This window comes from Macadamia integrifolia, chromosome 14 (genome assembly GCF_013358625.1).
Source record: "Macadamia integrifolia cultivar HAES 741 chromosome 14, SCU_Mint_v3, whole genome shotgun sequence".
Lineage (NCBI taxonomy): Eukaryota > Viridiplantae > Streptophyta > Magnoliopsida > Proteales > Proteaceae > Macadamia > Macadamia integrifolia.
The window spans coordinates 24,531,812-24,547,451 of NC_056570.1; the positions used below are offsets into that span (position 1 = coordinate 24,531,812).

At 37.8% G+C, this 15,640-nt stretch overlaps 1 protein-coding gene and 1 long non-coding RNA gene across 3 annotated transcripts; one reads left to right on the forward strand and one right to left on the reverse strand.

Annotated features, from left to right (window-relative positions):
* Positions 1-628: 628 nt before the first annotated feature.
* Positions 629-1,767, forward strand: LOC122061983. Its single transcript, XR_006134763.1, has 2 exons — positions 629-1,347; positions 1,491-1,767. It is a non-coding gene; the product is annotated as an uncharacterized LOC122061983 (long non-coding RNA).
* A 588-nt stretch (positions 1,768-2,355) lies between these two features.
* On the reverse strand, positions 2,356-4,698 carry LOC122062096 (protein FAR1-RELATED SEQUENCE 5-like). Of its 2 annotated transcripts, none has more exons than XM_042625741.1 (2): positions 2,607-4,698; positions 2,356-2,517 (listed from the first exon to the last, which is right to left on the reverse strand). In XM_042625741.1, exons 1-2 carry the CDS (start codon positions 3,579-3,581, stop codon positions 2,449-2,451), a joined length of 1,044 nt encoding a protein of 347 aa, XP_042481675.1. In that variant the 5' UTR covers positions 3,582-4,698; the 3' UTR covers positions 2,356-2,448. Both variants share the same exon structure in this region; 1 of them encodes a protein (XP_042481675.1).
* Between the last annotated feature and the right edge of the window lie 10,942 nt (positions 4,699-15,640).

Below are 15,640 nucleotides of genomic sequence, written 5' to 3' on the forward strand. Positions count from 1 at the left end.
CACTGTTGGAGCCCTTTTTATGTAAGCTTCTCTTAGGGGTATTGCATTTTACAAAGAAATGGATGCACAACAGCGAATGTGTAGCTGTGGTGAAGGGGTGATGGTCATCCGGACTTCTCGAACGTTGAAGAATCCTGGACGACGATTTTACAGATGTCCATTAGGTGAAAAACATCCGGGTTCTTTCATTTGGTTGGACCCAGCGTTGAGGGACTGCATAGACACTATAGACACAAGAGCAAGTCATTCGAATGAAAGTGTTAATAGGAACACACGGGTCATCTCGGCTATTCGTCAACCACCTTATAGTCCAAATGTGCGGAACCAAGTAGTAGTGGATCAGTCATTGCTCAACCATTATTATGGTTTAACCATCTTCGTGTGTATTTGGGTGTTAATTCTTTCGTGCTATGTCTTCTATGTAACATCCTTGTAAATAGAACTATTATTTCATTAATGAAGTTGGTTCCGTCATTGCCAACCATATGTGGGGTTATTATTATGATTATTTCCTTGTAACTATAATGTACTAACAATCTTTTTTGTAGGTAAGAAGTCTTTAGCTCAAAATGGTAGAGCACCTGGGTTAATGCCTAGGTTATGGTGGTTCGAATCCACCAAGACTTCCTTTCTACTTATCGGGGGCACTATAACATTGTCCTTCAGAGGCGAATTTCACAATGTCAATGCTTTTAACTGATTTCTTTGATGAATTAGGTTAGGAATTTCTTGTTTTCTGTACTATGTTAATCCTCTAGGGTTATTTCTTCTAGTGTTTCTGGTGGAACTCTCTCAAGTTCAGTTGTTTTCGTTACCTTCTCTATTAAAGTTTGTCTATTTCCCTTTGCTCTGTCATATATGATTCTTTTCATTCTTCCTCTTAGAATGTCTCCAGAAACTTCTGACTACATGATACACATGTAATTCCTGCTTAGTCTCTTCTTCTTTTTAGTCCTGGTTTTCCTGAATTGGTTGCTTAGATGGTAGTTGATGCTCCTTTGTTGTCTCTTCGATATACTTAGTCCAACATCCTGCATTAGTTGCCCAGATGATAGAGTTCAATCTCCTTTCATTTTTACTGTTTTCTTTTCACTTCTAAACTCTTCTTCCCCTTACCCTCTTTTCAGGGTTTTTATGATGGAAAGTGGGGGACAGGAAGAAGATTTGTTTTTCTACCTCTTCTGCTTTCTAGTCTGTAGGGTTAATGTGTGTCCTTTTGTGCCATCCTTCTGTAATTCCTTTTGATCCTCATGTTCCCATGAGTAGCTGTAACTGCTTCTATTAGGTTTGTCCCTGCGAAAGTCATCACTCTTTGAAGATTTCTTACTATAATCGGCTTCTCACAAGGTATAACTTCTTTCTTGTTCCTATTGCTGTATTTTCAATGGCTATGAATTCTCTCTGCAATACCATCTCATTGTACCTTTATTTTATTTTTTACCTGGAAGACTTATTGTTCTCATTGTATCCTTGTTCCTGTCTTTGGACAGTGCTGACCCAGTGAGGGAGCCAATGGAAGAAGGATAATCACATGGCTGGTTTCTTGATTAAGCATGATATGTTTTTTTTTCTTTAGGTAGTGTTATCCAGATACCACAAGCAGTATCAATTTGTAATAAATACTCAGTTGTGACTTGAGTTTGATGGCTAGAAACAATTTTCCATATGATGGATGGGTGATCCCCATAATCTTAGTGTAAGTTACTCTACTAGCTGATGCCCTTCACCAAGGTTAGTGAAAAATTCATGAGTGGCTCCTTTCACATACTTGATCTCTATAACACATACCCACCCATGTTTGTCAATTTATTGCCAAAAGGCAATTGGTGAATTTTATGTAACATCAACTTCATCCTTAGACCCAAGTCCCTTGATCTGGTTTCGTTTTGGTAGAAGTGAAGTGAATAACTTTTTTTTTAACTGTAAAGTGAAGTGGAATTTAGAAGGGAAATTGATTTCTTCAGATGGAGTGCTTGGTTAAAAGTAGAGAATATTTTGTGTGTGCATGGTAGTTCAATTTTTTGCTATTTTTACTCGATGCACTTGTTTTAGATTAACCAAGCTGAGCCTACAAAACTTAGGGGACTTCGGTTTTGGGTTATAATAGTTGTGATTTGTGAACAGGTCAAGAGCCTCAAGCAATTCTCTCTCCCTTATTAACGAAATCGTTCCATGGTTCCCTTTTCAAAGTCTTGGTGGATTCGAACCACCATAACCTGGGCATTAGCCCAAATGCTCTGCCAATTTGAGCTAAAGACTTCTTACCTACGAAAAAAGATTGTTAATACGTTATAGGCTAAAAATCAATAAAAAAAACTTAGAATCCTGGACCGTTCATTAACATAAGCACAAAAATAAAGATCCAATGAAACTGTGTTTTAATAGCACAAAAAAGCCATCACATTAACGGAACTTAATAGTAAAAAAAGAAGTCTTCATTAGCTGAATCTAAATATAATCTTCATCCAGTAATTGATGAGCTGCAGATGCTTGAGATGATATATGGGAAATAGAATCCTGGAAGTGACATTGATGTTAGGGTAATCCATAATAAATAAGAAAAATAAAAAATGCAACAAACAACATAACAAACTAGACCTACTCACCATAAATGACATGTAACTGGGATCTGTGTTATCCATCATGTGTGTAGGAGTTGGTGCAGTAGTTGGTTGTTGGTTTTGTAATCGTTGACTGTTACTTGGTCCTCCACTTTTTTTTTTCTCTTTTCCTTGTTTTTCAACCCAACTCTTTAACCGTCTACCACCTCTTTTACTTTTCTCTTTATGCTTCAAACGTAATCCATCGTATATGTCATTTGAGAAATCAGTCAATATTGGCATATCAAGGCAATCAACTGGGTTTCTAATATCACCAAGCTTCAACCTTAATTCATTCGCAGTATCCTTCACCAACTCGTATCCCTCAACTGTATTTGAAGCTTCTGCTGCTATTTGAATAAGTTCATGACAAATACGCCTATACCGTTGCGTACAGTCCAAGTTGACATCTTGTTCAACTTCTTTCCCCCTACTGTCATTGACCACCATATTTGTTGCTCCCCGTGTCCATCTCTTCAAAATATAGTATTCAGGAATACGCTTTATATCTAACACATCCAAAACTTTCAAACAATGACAACACAGAATACCATCAGTCTCGAATTTCATGCAAGAGCATGCTACAATTCCTTGAAGTGGGTTACAACATACTTTATACTCACAGTCTGCTTCATAAATCCCAACCCGAAAATAAATGTAGGGATTCCCATCAGTTCGACTTATAATGGTGCAAACAGTCATCCAATTGTATTCCTCTTGAAATAACTGAAAAATAACAGGAGTGTAGAGTTCCCCAACTTGTTTCTGTACAATAGACATTGAATTTGCAAGTCGTGGCATCTTGTTCCGTGCATCAAATTCTGCTTTTAATTCATTACCACGCTTCTGGTTAAGAACTCTCTCAAAGTGTTTAAAAAATTGCACAACATCCAAAGTTGACTTCAAATAGTCCTTCAAGTCACTGTTGAGACTCTCACTGAGCTGTGTACTTCGAATGCCTATTGTGAATGTGTTTTTCATATAACACCTCGCTCATTGACTTTTAAGCCCATATATGCGCTGCAACCATTCATTATTCTTAACATCATACTCGTCCAACAAATTAAACCATGCTGTCTCGAATTCATCTTCCACATCGTATTCGTATATGCATTTCTTTAAATTTGTAAGAAAATGAGAGCCATCCTTCATCATATGACCCAAATGCGTAATGCCATTCTGCATTAAGTGCCAAGTACACAATCCGTGCCATGTCTGAGGCCACATTTCTTTTAATGCTCTAGCCATAGCTTTGTCTTGGTCCGTGAAGATAGTTATAGGCTTCTTTCCACCATGTGCTTCAGCAAATACCTCAAACAACCATTTGAAAGATTCCACTGTCTCATCATATAAAAGTGCAGCCCCGAATACGGTGCACCCTCTATGATGATTGAATCCAGCAAACAACCCAAACGGCCTACACTCTTTGTTGGTGCGAAATGTAGTGTCAAAGCTGACTACATCTCCAAATTGTGTGTAGTCAATGATCATCTTTGGATCAGCCCAAAATATGTTAGTTATTTGTTCTTCACTATCCAGCTGAAATGAGTATGTGAAAGATGGGTTGTTCCTAGTTTGGGTAACAAAGTACTTCATCAAACTACCTGCTTCACCATATGTTAAGGCACGTTGTCTTTTAGTGCGAAGATAATTCCTAACATCTTGAGTCATATAGCTTAGGTTTTCAATCCCACCAGCATGCCTACCCATCAACTCAACTGTGGATCTAGGCCTGATTCCCGAGTCATCTGCCAAATCAATTTCATACCTATGTATGTCTAACATATTCCTTTGTGAACGCATCATATGAACTGTTGATGTAGTATGAAGCTCATGATTATGTTCTCTCACAAAGTCACGGCACTTGTATTTTCCCTCATCAACCAAATATATGTTCATTCGTGCCTCGCAATTTGTTCTTGTCTCAGCTCGAGGGTTAACAATATTGATGTCTCGCTTGTCACTCAACCGACAACCAGCTTTTGAACAGACAAATCCCCTAGATGTTATAGTCGTGTTGTCTTTCTTGCTTTTATTCACAAAGTGTCTCCTAACACTAAACCCCATTGCCCGTCCATAACTATTGTAATAATCGTATGCATCCTGTTCTAAGTTGAATAACATCCCAAACGCAGGTTCACTCGCATCATTCATGCAAACATTCTCCATACTAGACAAAACAAGGACAAAGACAGCAAATCTCTTAGGTTTGACAGAGACAATGACCAAATAAAAATAATGATTTTCAAATCAGACCCTAAATCTGCATTCCCATCTTCAGTCATATGTCACTGATAAGTGGCTAAGAACAACCCTTCCCCCCTAATATTTCAGCATTAAAAACCACATAAAAACCCGGTTCATAGTACAATGTAAATACTTCAAAAACTTTTCAATTTCAGAGATAGCGAACCGATCAAGGAACAAAGACAGAGCGACAACAAGCAAATAAAAATTTTAAAATTGAAATTTTATTGAACAGAAAACCTAATATTTCAGCATTCAAAACCACAGAGCACCTTTGTGCAAAGTACAATGTAAATACTTCAAAAAAATTTCAATCTCAGAGATAGCGAGTCGAGCGAGGAACAGAGAGACATCAAACAGCTAAAAGAGAGAGAAGGCCCTTTGCAGAGACATTAACATTAACATAAAAGAAAAAAATAAAAAGAAAGAGAGAAGGCTTTGAGTATTTCATACCTTCTTTGCAAGCGCTTTGTACCAGAAGGAGAGAGCGAGTCGAGCGAGAAACAGAGAGAGAGAGTGAGAGGAGTCAAGTGAGGAAGAGTCGAGCGAGAGGGAGAGAGTCGCGAGCGAGAGGGAGAGTCGACAGAGGGTTACCTGGTAGCCGTAACAGAGAGGGAGAGTCGTAAGAGGAGAGAGGGAAAGAGAGAGAGTCGAAAGAGCAGAGAGGGAAAACTTTCACCTTTTATTTCAAATGTACCGGTTTGTTGTGATACGGTTTGGTTCAAATACGGTTCTTCACTGATTCGGTTCAAATTGGTTTTATAAGTTGAATAACATCTGGACCGTTCATTTGGTATGTGACACGTGTCAATCACTGAGATGGGTATTTCACAGAATTGCACCGATGGGGAATTGCAGAGGATTTTTGTCCCTGAACTAAGCGTTCCATCTCACAAGAAGAATGTTTATGGGAACAAAAACTAGACTTAATTGGGTCAAACAAGGAGACACTACTACAATTAAACACAGGGCTTTCAACTTTATTTCTTCTATAAATCATCAAGGGCTAACCCTCTTTACTAGAGTGAGATTGCTGCAGCTTTCCGACAACATTATGTCCAAATTTATTCCTCATCTCCTCCTAATTGAAGGAGCAGGTTGGTTGTAGATCAGGCTACTTGCTTGAAAAAAATGATTCTATTCCCTAGCGAGCATTCCCACCCGAACTTGGACCAGGCCTAGCAAATGGATTGAGGAGGAGATAGACAACTCAGAACAAGCAGAATAGGACTATATAGACCCATCCGTAAAGCCTATAAAGAAAGGCTCTGAAAGACCTTAAAGTGGAAAGAGCAAAAAGAAAAGGGTGGTCTACGATCAGGGAGTAGGTGAAGGGAAGGAAATATTAATTGAAGACGAGTAGGTGAAGAAACCAAAGGTAATGTCAATGAAAGAGGTTTAGTCACCAGACAAGAGCTTCCCATTGGCGAGAGTGGAAGCAAGAGCTGACCATAATGAAGATTATTTCAATCCTATAAGGAATAGAGTTTCAGATGCTGATGATGCGAGCCTTCTTACGCTGGTCACTTCAAATGAAATTCTAATAGTTCTAAAACCAATGAATCCATCTAAATCTACAGGTCCAGATGTTTTCTCCGGTGCATTCTTCTTAAAGATATGGCATATTGTGGGTTTGCATATTACTTCAGTCATTAAATCTTTCTTTGTTAATAGTTTCTTTAGTAGAAATTTAAATCATACATTTATAGCATTGATTCCTAAAGCTGAATCACAAGTATTGGAGAATTTCGACCGATTAGTTTATGCAATTTTGTATATAAAATCATTTCAAAGATCATCGTTGTTGAATTTCGACCATCTGAATCTCATTTCATGTTTTCTTAATATATTAGAAGTAGTTATACATATGTTGTTGAAGCTTTGGCTATGCAAAAAGGGCTTCAAATTACGAAGATTAAAGGATTCTCTAGAGTGATAGTTGAAGGGGATTGTGCTATTGTTATTAATATCTTGAAAGACAATATATCTAACATGCCTTGGCGTATTATGCACATCTCAAAGATTGTTTTGAAATTCTGAAAGACTTCCCCAATGTTAGATTTTGTCTTATGCATAGAGAAGGCAAACAAGCGGTTAATGTTATTGGTTCGTTTGCTGTAAATCACCATTTCTTTGTTATTTGGGATAACTTTGCCCCATCTTTCAATAGGCATATTTTATATTATGATTATCAGGGCGTGTCTTTCCCTCAGATTGTAACTTCCTTTCCTTCTTAATATTTATTGCTCTTTCTAACAGAAAAAAAAAAACTTCTATTACATTATCATGCAAAGAGTTTACAAAATGGACAAGTGGAACACCTACCAAGTCAACAAGCAAAAGAGAAGATAATAGAGAGGGAGGAGATGAATCCCAACTAACAGTTAATTGGGGCTTAATTCCAAAAGAAGGAAGTGCATTTGCAATATCATTGCTTTTGCAGTAAGTGTGCTGAAAAGATGCAAAGTAAACTGCTACACTCGGGAGAAACAATCATTCAAAATATGAGATATAGATGCAGATTTTTATTTAATATAGATGCAGTCATAAGATAATCGCTTTCTATGACAATGTTCTGCAGACCCTTATCAATTACATTTGTTAGAGCATTTGTAATAGCAAGAGTTTTAGCAATATAAGCATAGAAGCATCCAATATATGATGGAAAGCCCCATAAAGAGAGACCTTGATCATTTATGCAAACACCCCTAATGGCTACTGCACCCGGAAATCCAAGAGAAAGCGAGGAAAGTTCTTATGGACTAGCAAGGTCGTATGGGGGTCTCAATAGGGTGGTTCTACTAGTTCGTACACCCCCAAAAAGGTGAAGTTTTCCCTCGTTTCAATGAGGATGAAGATCCAACAAGCTGGCTTTCCAGAGCCGAATAATTTTTTCAGTTGCATGCAATGGCTGATGATGAGAAAGTGTCACTAGCATCCTTTCATCTTGAAGGAGAAACACAATTGTGGTTTCAGCTCCTAAAACAAGAAAAGCCTTCCATCTCTTGGGATGAATTCCAAGAGGGGCTTCATTCAAATTACAGTCCAAATTAGTTCTTCGATTATTTTTTCGAGCTCACCAAATTGTAGTAAATGGGGTCAGTATGGGATTATCAAACTCAGTTTGAGAAGTTGTTGTCCAAGGTGGGGTACCTCCTCAAGCTTGTTAAGTCAATTGCTTTGTGAGTGGACTGCACAACTCTTTAAGTTAAAAAAAAAAAAAATCTCAAAAAAAAGGTAATTCCACCTACCTCATAGCCCACTTTTTTTCCCAATAGAAACACCACTTTCACCCACAATAGAAATACCACTATCACCCTAATTACTTTACCTGTGATAAAGAAGTCATTTTCAGCCCTCCAAGAGAAGAGTAAGGGTTTGTGTTACAATTGTAATGAGAAGTGGAACCCGGCCATCATTGTAAAACTTATTTTTTATTCAAGTCTGCACAGAGTAAATTGATGGCAATGTGGTGATGAAAATGAAGAAGAAGACTCAACAACAACAACAACAATGATATCTCTTTATACAATTTTAAGAAATCGAGCGCCCAAAACAATGAAGGTCAAAGGACGTCTAGGACATGTGGAAGCCCTTATTCTCATCGATTCAGGGAGTATGTATAATTTCGTCAATGAAAAGCTAGCACGGAGGGTGGCCTTAGAACCTCATCTGGAAAGACACTTATATTGCTTTTGGAGAACGGCTTACGAGTACCGGGAAATCCTCTAATGTCAAGATAAGTTTGCAAGGTGTTTTACTTTATGTAGACTTATTTTTGCTTCCATTAGACGGTTATGATGTAGTTTTGGGAGCTCAGTGGTTATTAACAATGGGATCCATCATGTGGGATTTTTCCAAACTACAAATAAAATTTCAAATAAGGGGAAAGGAAGTTAACCTTAAAGTGTTCTTTGTACCTAAAAATCGGCTAGTTGAAAACCTAAATATGAGACGTGCTGCACGGAAGACTACATAAGGAGTTTTACTTCAGTTGACATGCTTCGCTAAAATAAGGTTCACTATTTAGGCCACGTAATTTCAGTTGATGGTGTAACTATAGATCCATATAAGGTAATAGTAATGATGGACTGGCCTAAACCCACCACACCCAAAGCATTGCGTGGGTTTCTTGTGTCAACAGGTTATTACAAGAAATTCATCAAGGATTATGGGAAAATAGCATGGCCACTCACCAAACTATTCAAGAAGGATTCTTTTGGGTGGAATCAACTTGCAAAAGAGGCATTCCACAAGTTAAAGGAAATGTTGACTCAAGCTTCTGTTTTGGCCACTCACCAAACTATTCAAGAAGGATTCTTTTGGGTGGAATCAACTTGCAAAAGAGGCATTCCACAAGTTAAAGGAAATGTTGACTCAAGCTTCTGTTTTGGCCACTCACCAAACTATTCAAGAAGGATTCTTTTGGGTGGAATCAACTTGCAAAAGAGGCATTCCACAAGTTAAAGGAAATGTTGACTCAAGCTTCTGTTTTGGCCACTTACCAAACTATTCAAGAAGGATTCTTTCATCATTGAATGTGATGCGTCCAGATCGGGTATTGGCGTTGTTCTATTTCAAGAGCAATCCATTACTTTTTACAGCCATACTCTCCAAGGTAGAAGCCTATTACTTTCTACTTATGACAAGACAATATTGGCTCTAGTTCTTGTGCAAAAATGGTGACCTTACCTTTTGGGACGAAAGTTTGTGGTGTGCACTGATTATCAAAGTCTCATGTTTTTATGGTCCTAGAATATCATCACTTCAACCCAACAACACTGGCTCTACAAGCAAAAAAGCAAAAAAGCAAAAAGATAATGTTGCTGCCGATGCATTGTCACAGAAATATGAAGGACATAAATTAGTGAAGATTGGATATGTAGTGGGACCATGGAAGCTGCATAATGGATTTTTTTTTTTAAAGGAAGGGTATATCAGGTGTACTACAACCGTTACCAATACTAAATTTGATATGGGAAGACATATCTATGGATTTCATAAATGGGTTGCCTAACTCTAAGCATAAGACTACAATAGTGGATGAAGTTGATAGGCTATCCAAATATGCACATTTCACTTCCATTTCACCTCCTTATACTGCTGAATTATTTAGTTTAAATGGGATCGAATTCAATTTCAGTTCAGCATATCACCCACAAACTGATGGTCAAAGTGAAGTAGTGAACCATACTCTTGACATGTACCTCCGTTGTTTTTCTAGCTCTCAACCAACTTTCAACCAAAAGAGTGGTCCAAATGGCTTTTATGGGCAGAATACTGCTACAATACAAGTTGGCACTCCACAATTAAAAAGATACCATTTGAGGCAGTATATGGAAGGGTCCAACCCAATCTCCTAAGTTATGTTGAAGGCACAACAAAGGTGGCCATAGTTGAGCAGGACCTAATTGATAGAGATAAGATTGTCAAGGGGCTTAAAGAAAAGATCAGCGAAGCATAAGAATGCATGAAGCATGTTTACTACTCCAAGCACAAGGAGTGAGAATTTTCAGCGAATGACTGGGTCTACTTAAGATTCCAGCCACATAGACAACTATCAGTATCCTTGCGGAGGAACTTAGAGCTCTTACCAAAATTTTTAGTCCATTCCAGGTCATTCAACGAATTGGTGCGGTGGCTTTCAAATTAGATTTACCCAAAGATTCCCAAGTCCACCCTGTTTTTCATTTCTCTCTTCTCAAGCTAAAACTAGGGGCTAGTGATGGGTGTAAATTCAACTTCTAATTATAAAAGAAGATGGACGTGTGAGTCCAAGGCCATAAGCAATTCTGGCTCATTGTGTAAGGAAAAATATAAAGGAGGTGTTAATCTTATGGCAAGGTTTATCCCCATCAGATGCTATATTGGAAATCGAGTTCCCTCAAAGAAACTCTCACCGATCTTCTTCTTCCTATCCTCTCCCATTTTTTCTTGTAACTATGTCACATATATGATTAAGCGAAGCAGGGATAACCTGACTGTACCACAATGAACATTCATATCATTGGCTAGTTAAGTAGAATTGAAGTTGAACCTTGATAGTGTGTCTAATAAGTGGTGTAAAGACAGTTGAGTAGAGTAAATGGTTCCCATTTATAATTTATTTGAGGTAATGCAAGTGATCAAGGCTAGTGATAGAAATTTGATTCAAGATTTCTAGGTAGAGAGATATGAGTGGAGGTATCTGATGCAGATAAGACTGGGCCTCTGAGAGAAACACGATTCAAGTTTGAGCCCAGGAAAACCTTATTTTGGGTCTTGGTTCTGTTCTATGAGCTTTGGGTAGATTAATTTTTAGTTTTGTATTGTATTGTGCCTAAATCATGAATGGAATGTGGCCAAATTGTCATATACATGATAGACACAACCTTCTTAACCAAGGCATCTGCAACAACATTTATAGACCGTGAAATGGAAGTAAAAGAAATTAAGATAAAAGAAGAGCAAAGATGCTTGATGTCCTGCAGTATTGTTGCTGTCTCCAATGGTGGCAACCTAGTATGGTCTTCAAGCAAGTCAATGATCTCCTTATTGTCAGACTCCACTTGTAGATGGGAGTAGCCTAAAGACATAGCATGAGAGACTATGTATCCGATTGAGAGAGCTTCTTCACCTTGAACAATAGTAGAAAAATATTGTTGGACAGTGATAGCTTTTGTTGGGCTACCCTGGTGATCATGATAAATAATACCCAAATCCCTTTTGAAGTCTTTTGAGAGAGAGTCGCATCACAATTCATCTTGATGTAGCACGGTGGAGGAGCTTTCCATCTAGCACCTAATTGTTCAACATTGGAGATCTTGATTGCTTTTGATGGGATATAACTGTGTTTGTCGAAGAGAACCCAAGAACGGATTCATTTGCTACTGCTATAACCTCTTGTGGAGTTCAAGTTTTGACATTAAAGACTAATTCATTTCGTGCACGCCAGAGGTATCAACATATAAAAGTTCTAGAAAGAGAGCCACAAGTAGCTTGCTTCTTGTCACTCTGAAAAATATAATCCCAGCTACTCAACCAATCTGAAATCATTGGTGCATAATATGTTGGAGGGGAGTAAGTCAAGCAACTCTAAACCAGACCAGCTTGCAAAATCACATTCCAGCAAGATGTGATTAGTGGATTCTAGTTCAGCTCCACAGTAACGGCATGGGGGGTCGATGGGAACATGCCTCCAATGCAGCCCTTCACCTGAAGCAATCCCTTGTGCACAGGCTTTTCAAATAAAAAATTTGATCTGTTGAAGTGTGTATATCGGCCAGATTCGTTTCCAAATAGAATCTGGGACTTGATCCCAACTATGCACTCTTGATGTAGAAGCTCCAGTGGCAAGCTCAAATTGAGTTGTGTTGGACAACAGATTATACGCTATTTTACAGAAAAGATCCCATTTTTCAATAGTCCCCAAATTGAGTTTGGTGATGACCAAAATTTTCATGCAGCTTTTGCAAACAAAGCTTTGTTTTGCAACTTTTGAATCTTTAAATCCCAAACCAGCCGAACAAAGTGGTTAAACTATATGTCTAATTTGAGCGAGTCTTCCCCATTGTATGATATGGATTAGTGGATGAGTGTTGACAAATGGATTTGGTTGGATGATATAAAAAGATGGGTCTTGCTCTAGATTTGGTTGTTGCCAGACTTCAATCCCTTTAGGCCTCAAAATTTTCAACATGAGTTGTCGGAGTGTATATAATCACACCAAGATCTGGCAATTCAATCCCTACAGCTTCGCTTTCATGGTTGATCAAGACTCGTATACCTTCAAATTATCAGATCTCTTGGCCGATAGCTTTATTAATTCGACTATTAGTAAATTAATTTCAGTGGTGATGGATTGGGAAATTGGGAATCAAACATGCATAGAAGCACTTCATAGCTATTGCTATAATTAAGACCATGGCGCCCTGGGTTATTGGTGCAACTGCAGTGATGGTTTTGAAGACAACCCTTATCTCCCTCAACTAGGATGCCAAGGTAAATTAATTACCTTTTATCTTCTCCATTGTGGATCCCATTAAGCTAAGATTCTTCTCACTTGTTGGGCTGTGTACGTCTTTTTCTTCTTATTTACTCTCATTTTTTCGCTTGACCTCCTTCCCCTATATATTCTTTATTTGGACCCTTTTTTTTTTTTTTTTTTTTTTATTGTGTTTTGCATGGATCCATGTAGCCGACCCCATTAACAAAACTTGGCTGCTGCCTGAGTAGTAACTGCAACCCCTGGTACCAGCTAGGAGAATGGAATCTCAGGGGTAAGGGTGAAAAGATTCATAACTAATTAATCATCTTAATATCAAATATCCGATTAAATTAAAAGGGCAAGGGTTTGCTCTGCCACTAGTGTGCAAATTTTAAGCCTTAGAACGAGGTAATATGGAAAACAATGAAATTTGGGGGATATATAAGACATTTTACAAGGGGTTACTGCAATGATATGGGTCTTAAAGGGATGCTTGCATCCAGTTTCAATTTTTAGTTAGTGGTGTACAAATCTTTTACTTAAACAAAAAATATAAAAAGGACATAATATTAATACATAAATTATATATATATATATATATATATATATGTATATATATATATACATAGATCTAACGTGCTCGATTACGATGAACAAACAACAAGAATTAACCGAAGACTTCAAAGCTGGGATATGCCCAAAATTTCAAGAAATGATCTCTATGATCGATACTGGTTTGGACTTGAAACAGTCAAGACCGTAGAACAAACTATTAATTTTACCCCTCAAACACAAGAAATTCAACTTTTTGATCCAATCACTTTACAAGAATTATACAAAGACCGTAAATATAATTATGTCCATATTGGATTAGTTCAAGTGGCCATCAAACCTCTTCACCGTGAAGGACTCAATACTTCCATGTTGTTAGCCCTTCGGGACCAAAGATTTCTTGAGTTCAATGATTCCCTTCTGGGAGCCATTGAAACTAGTCTTTGTTATGGACCTGTCCATTTCAATGTCTACCCAAATATGTCCATAGCCATTGAAGACCCAAATATTTTACATTCACTCAAATTAAATCTCAAAACCCACGGTTACAAATTAATGCATGGGACCATCCCTATCTCTATCATTCATCGCATTAAATACAAAGCTATGAAATCTGTCCAACCACGCGTCAAACGAACATCCTCAAAAGGCCAAATACTTTACCTTGAAACTGATTGTATTTATGGTCAAATTTTCTACCCAAAACTTTGCCGTTGGGAAGACATTTCTTTCCTTGAGGAATGGCAGCTGCAAACAACTACAATTCCCCCTCAAGTCTTTAACACCAGTATCTGTTCTATTTTCCAAGATTTAGACGGATTAGTTTCCATTCGGTTTAACCGACAAAAACCCCCTCCTGGTTACCAAAATTCAAGAAGGTCATGCTCTGAGGCATCGACTTCTTCTGACTTAAACCAATGGGTTTCTCAAACTAGGACTGCTCCACCTCCGCGTGATTCTAGAAACCCAGGAGTTCGTATGATTCAAACAACCACAGATTATCAAATAGACAAACCCTTACTTCGAACAGATTTTGAATCCCCAAAGAACAAAGAAAAACGAGAATGGTTCTTAAGAACTTTCAATCTTGAACAACAAGCCCAAATCAGAACAAATTGGTATAATTTTATAACAAACCTTAAAACAAATGTTTTCTTCTTTACATATTTTGATATTTATGCCCAAAATAATAATGTTTACTATCCCTGGCATAATCAGGTATGTACTCAAACAACTTCTCACAAATCTTGGACCCTTTATGATGGTCCAACTACTAACGCTATCCATCCTCCAGTGGAAAACATCAAACACAACTACAAAGATAATGAAATAACTGCTTCTCCGTTCAAAATTGCTGAACAAGAAGACCCAAACAGAAGACAAATTGAACAATTAAACTTTACAAACTTAAGTCTTCAAACCATAGGTAATCAACTATCTAGAGTTGAGAACCTTGTCCAACCAAAACCAATAGCCTCTTCATCTATGACACTGGCTCCGGTTCCAACTTTCGTTTCTTTATTCAAACCATATAATATTCCTCAAAAACAATAACTCGCTCTTAACAAATCTTTTGTTCTAGATCAAATTAACCAACGTCTAACTATTCTTAATGCTGCTGAAGCACATTTAAGCGATCCACAAACACCAGTCCAAAATCAGCCCTCAAATGAACCTTCGGCTGAATCAAACAATAGAGGTGTTCGCACCATCATAGGATGTTCTTCAGATACTTCCTCAAGTTCTGAAGAAGAAGACTTCCCAAAAATTAATCAAATTGGTCAAAGTTCAAACCAACACCCAGTCTTCCCTGACCTTCAAATTGAGGCTAGAGGAATTGCTCCCCAGGCCTCTTACCAAAGTGGAATCATTTATGAATGGAACATAGATGGTCTGTCTGAACATAATCTCATGAACAAACTCCAAGAAATGACTATGGTTAGCAATGCACATCGTATCAAGAATACACCTAATAGTGTTGTGGCTACCTTGCTTGTTTCTGGCTTTACTGGCCAACTCAAAGGTTGGTGGGATTATGTCCTGACTGATGTCCAAAAAATAGAAATTTTAATGGCTGTTTAAATCACACCTGAAGGAGTTCCCCTTCTTGATGGAGAAGGTATTCCTATTGAAGATGTTGTTAATACTCTCATTTTAAGCATTGCAAATTATATTTTAGGAAACCCCTCTCGTCTTAAAGACAGAACAGCTGAACAATTATCAAATCTTAGATGTAAGAAATTACATGATTTCAAATGGTACAAAGACACTTTCT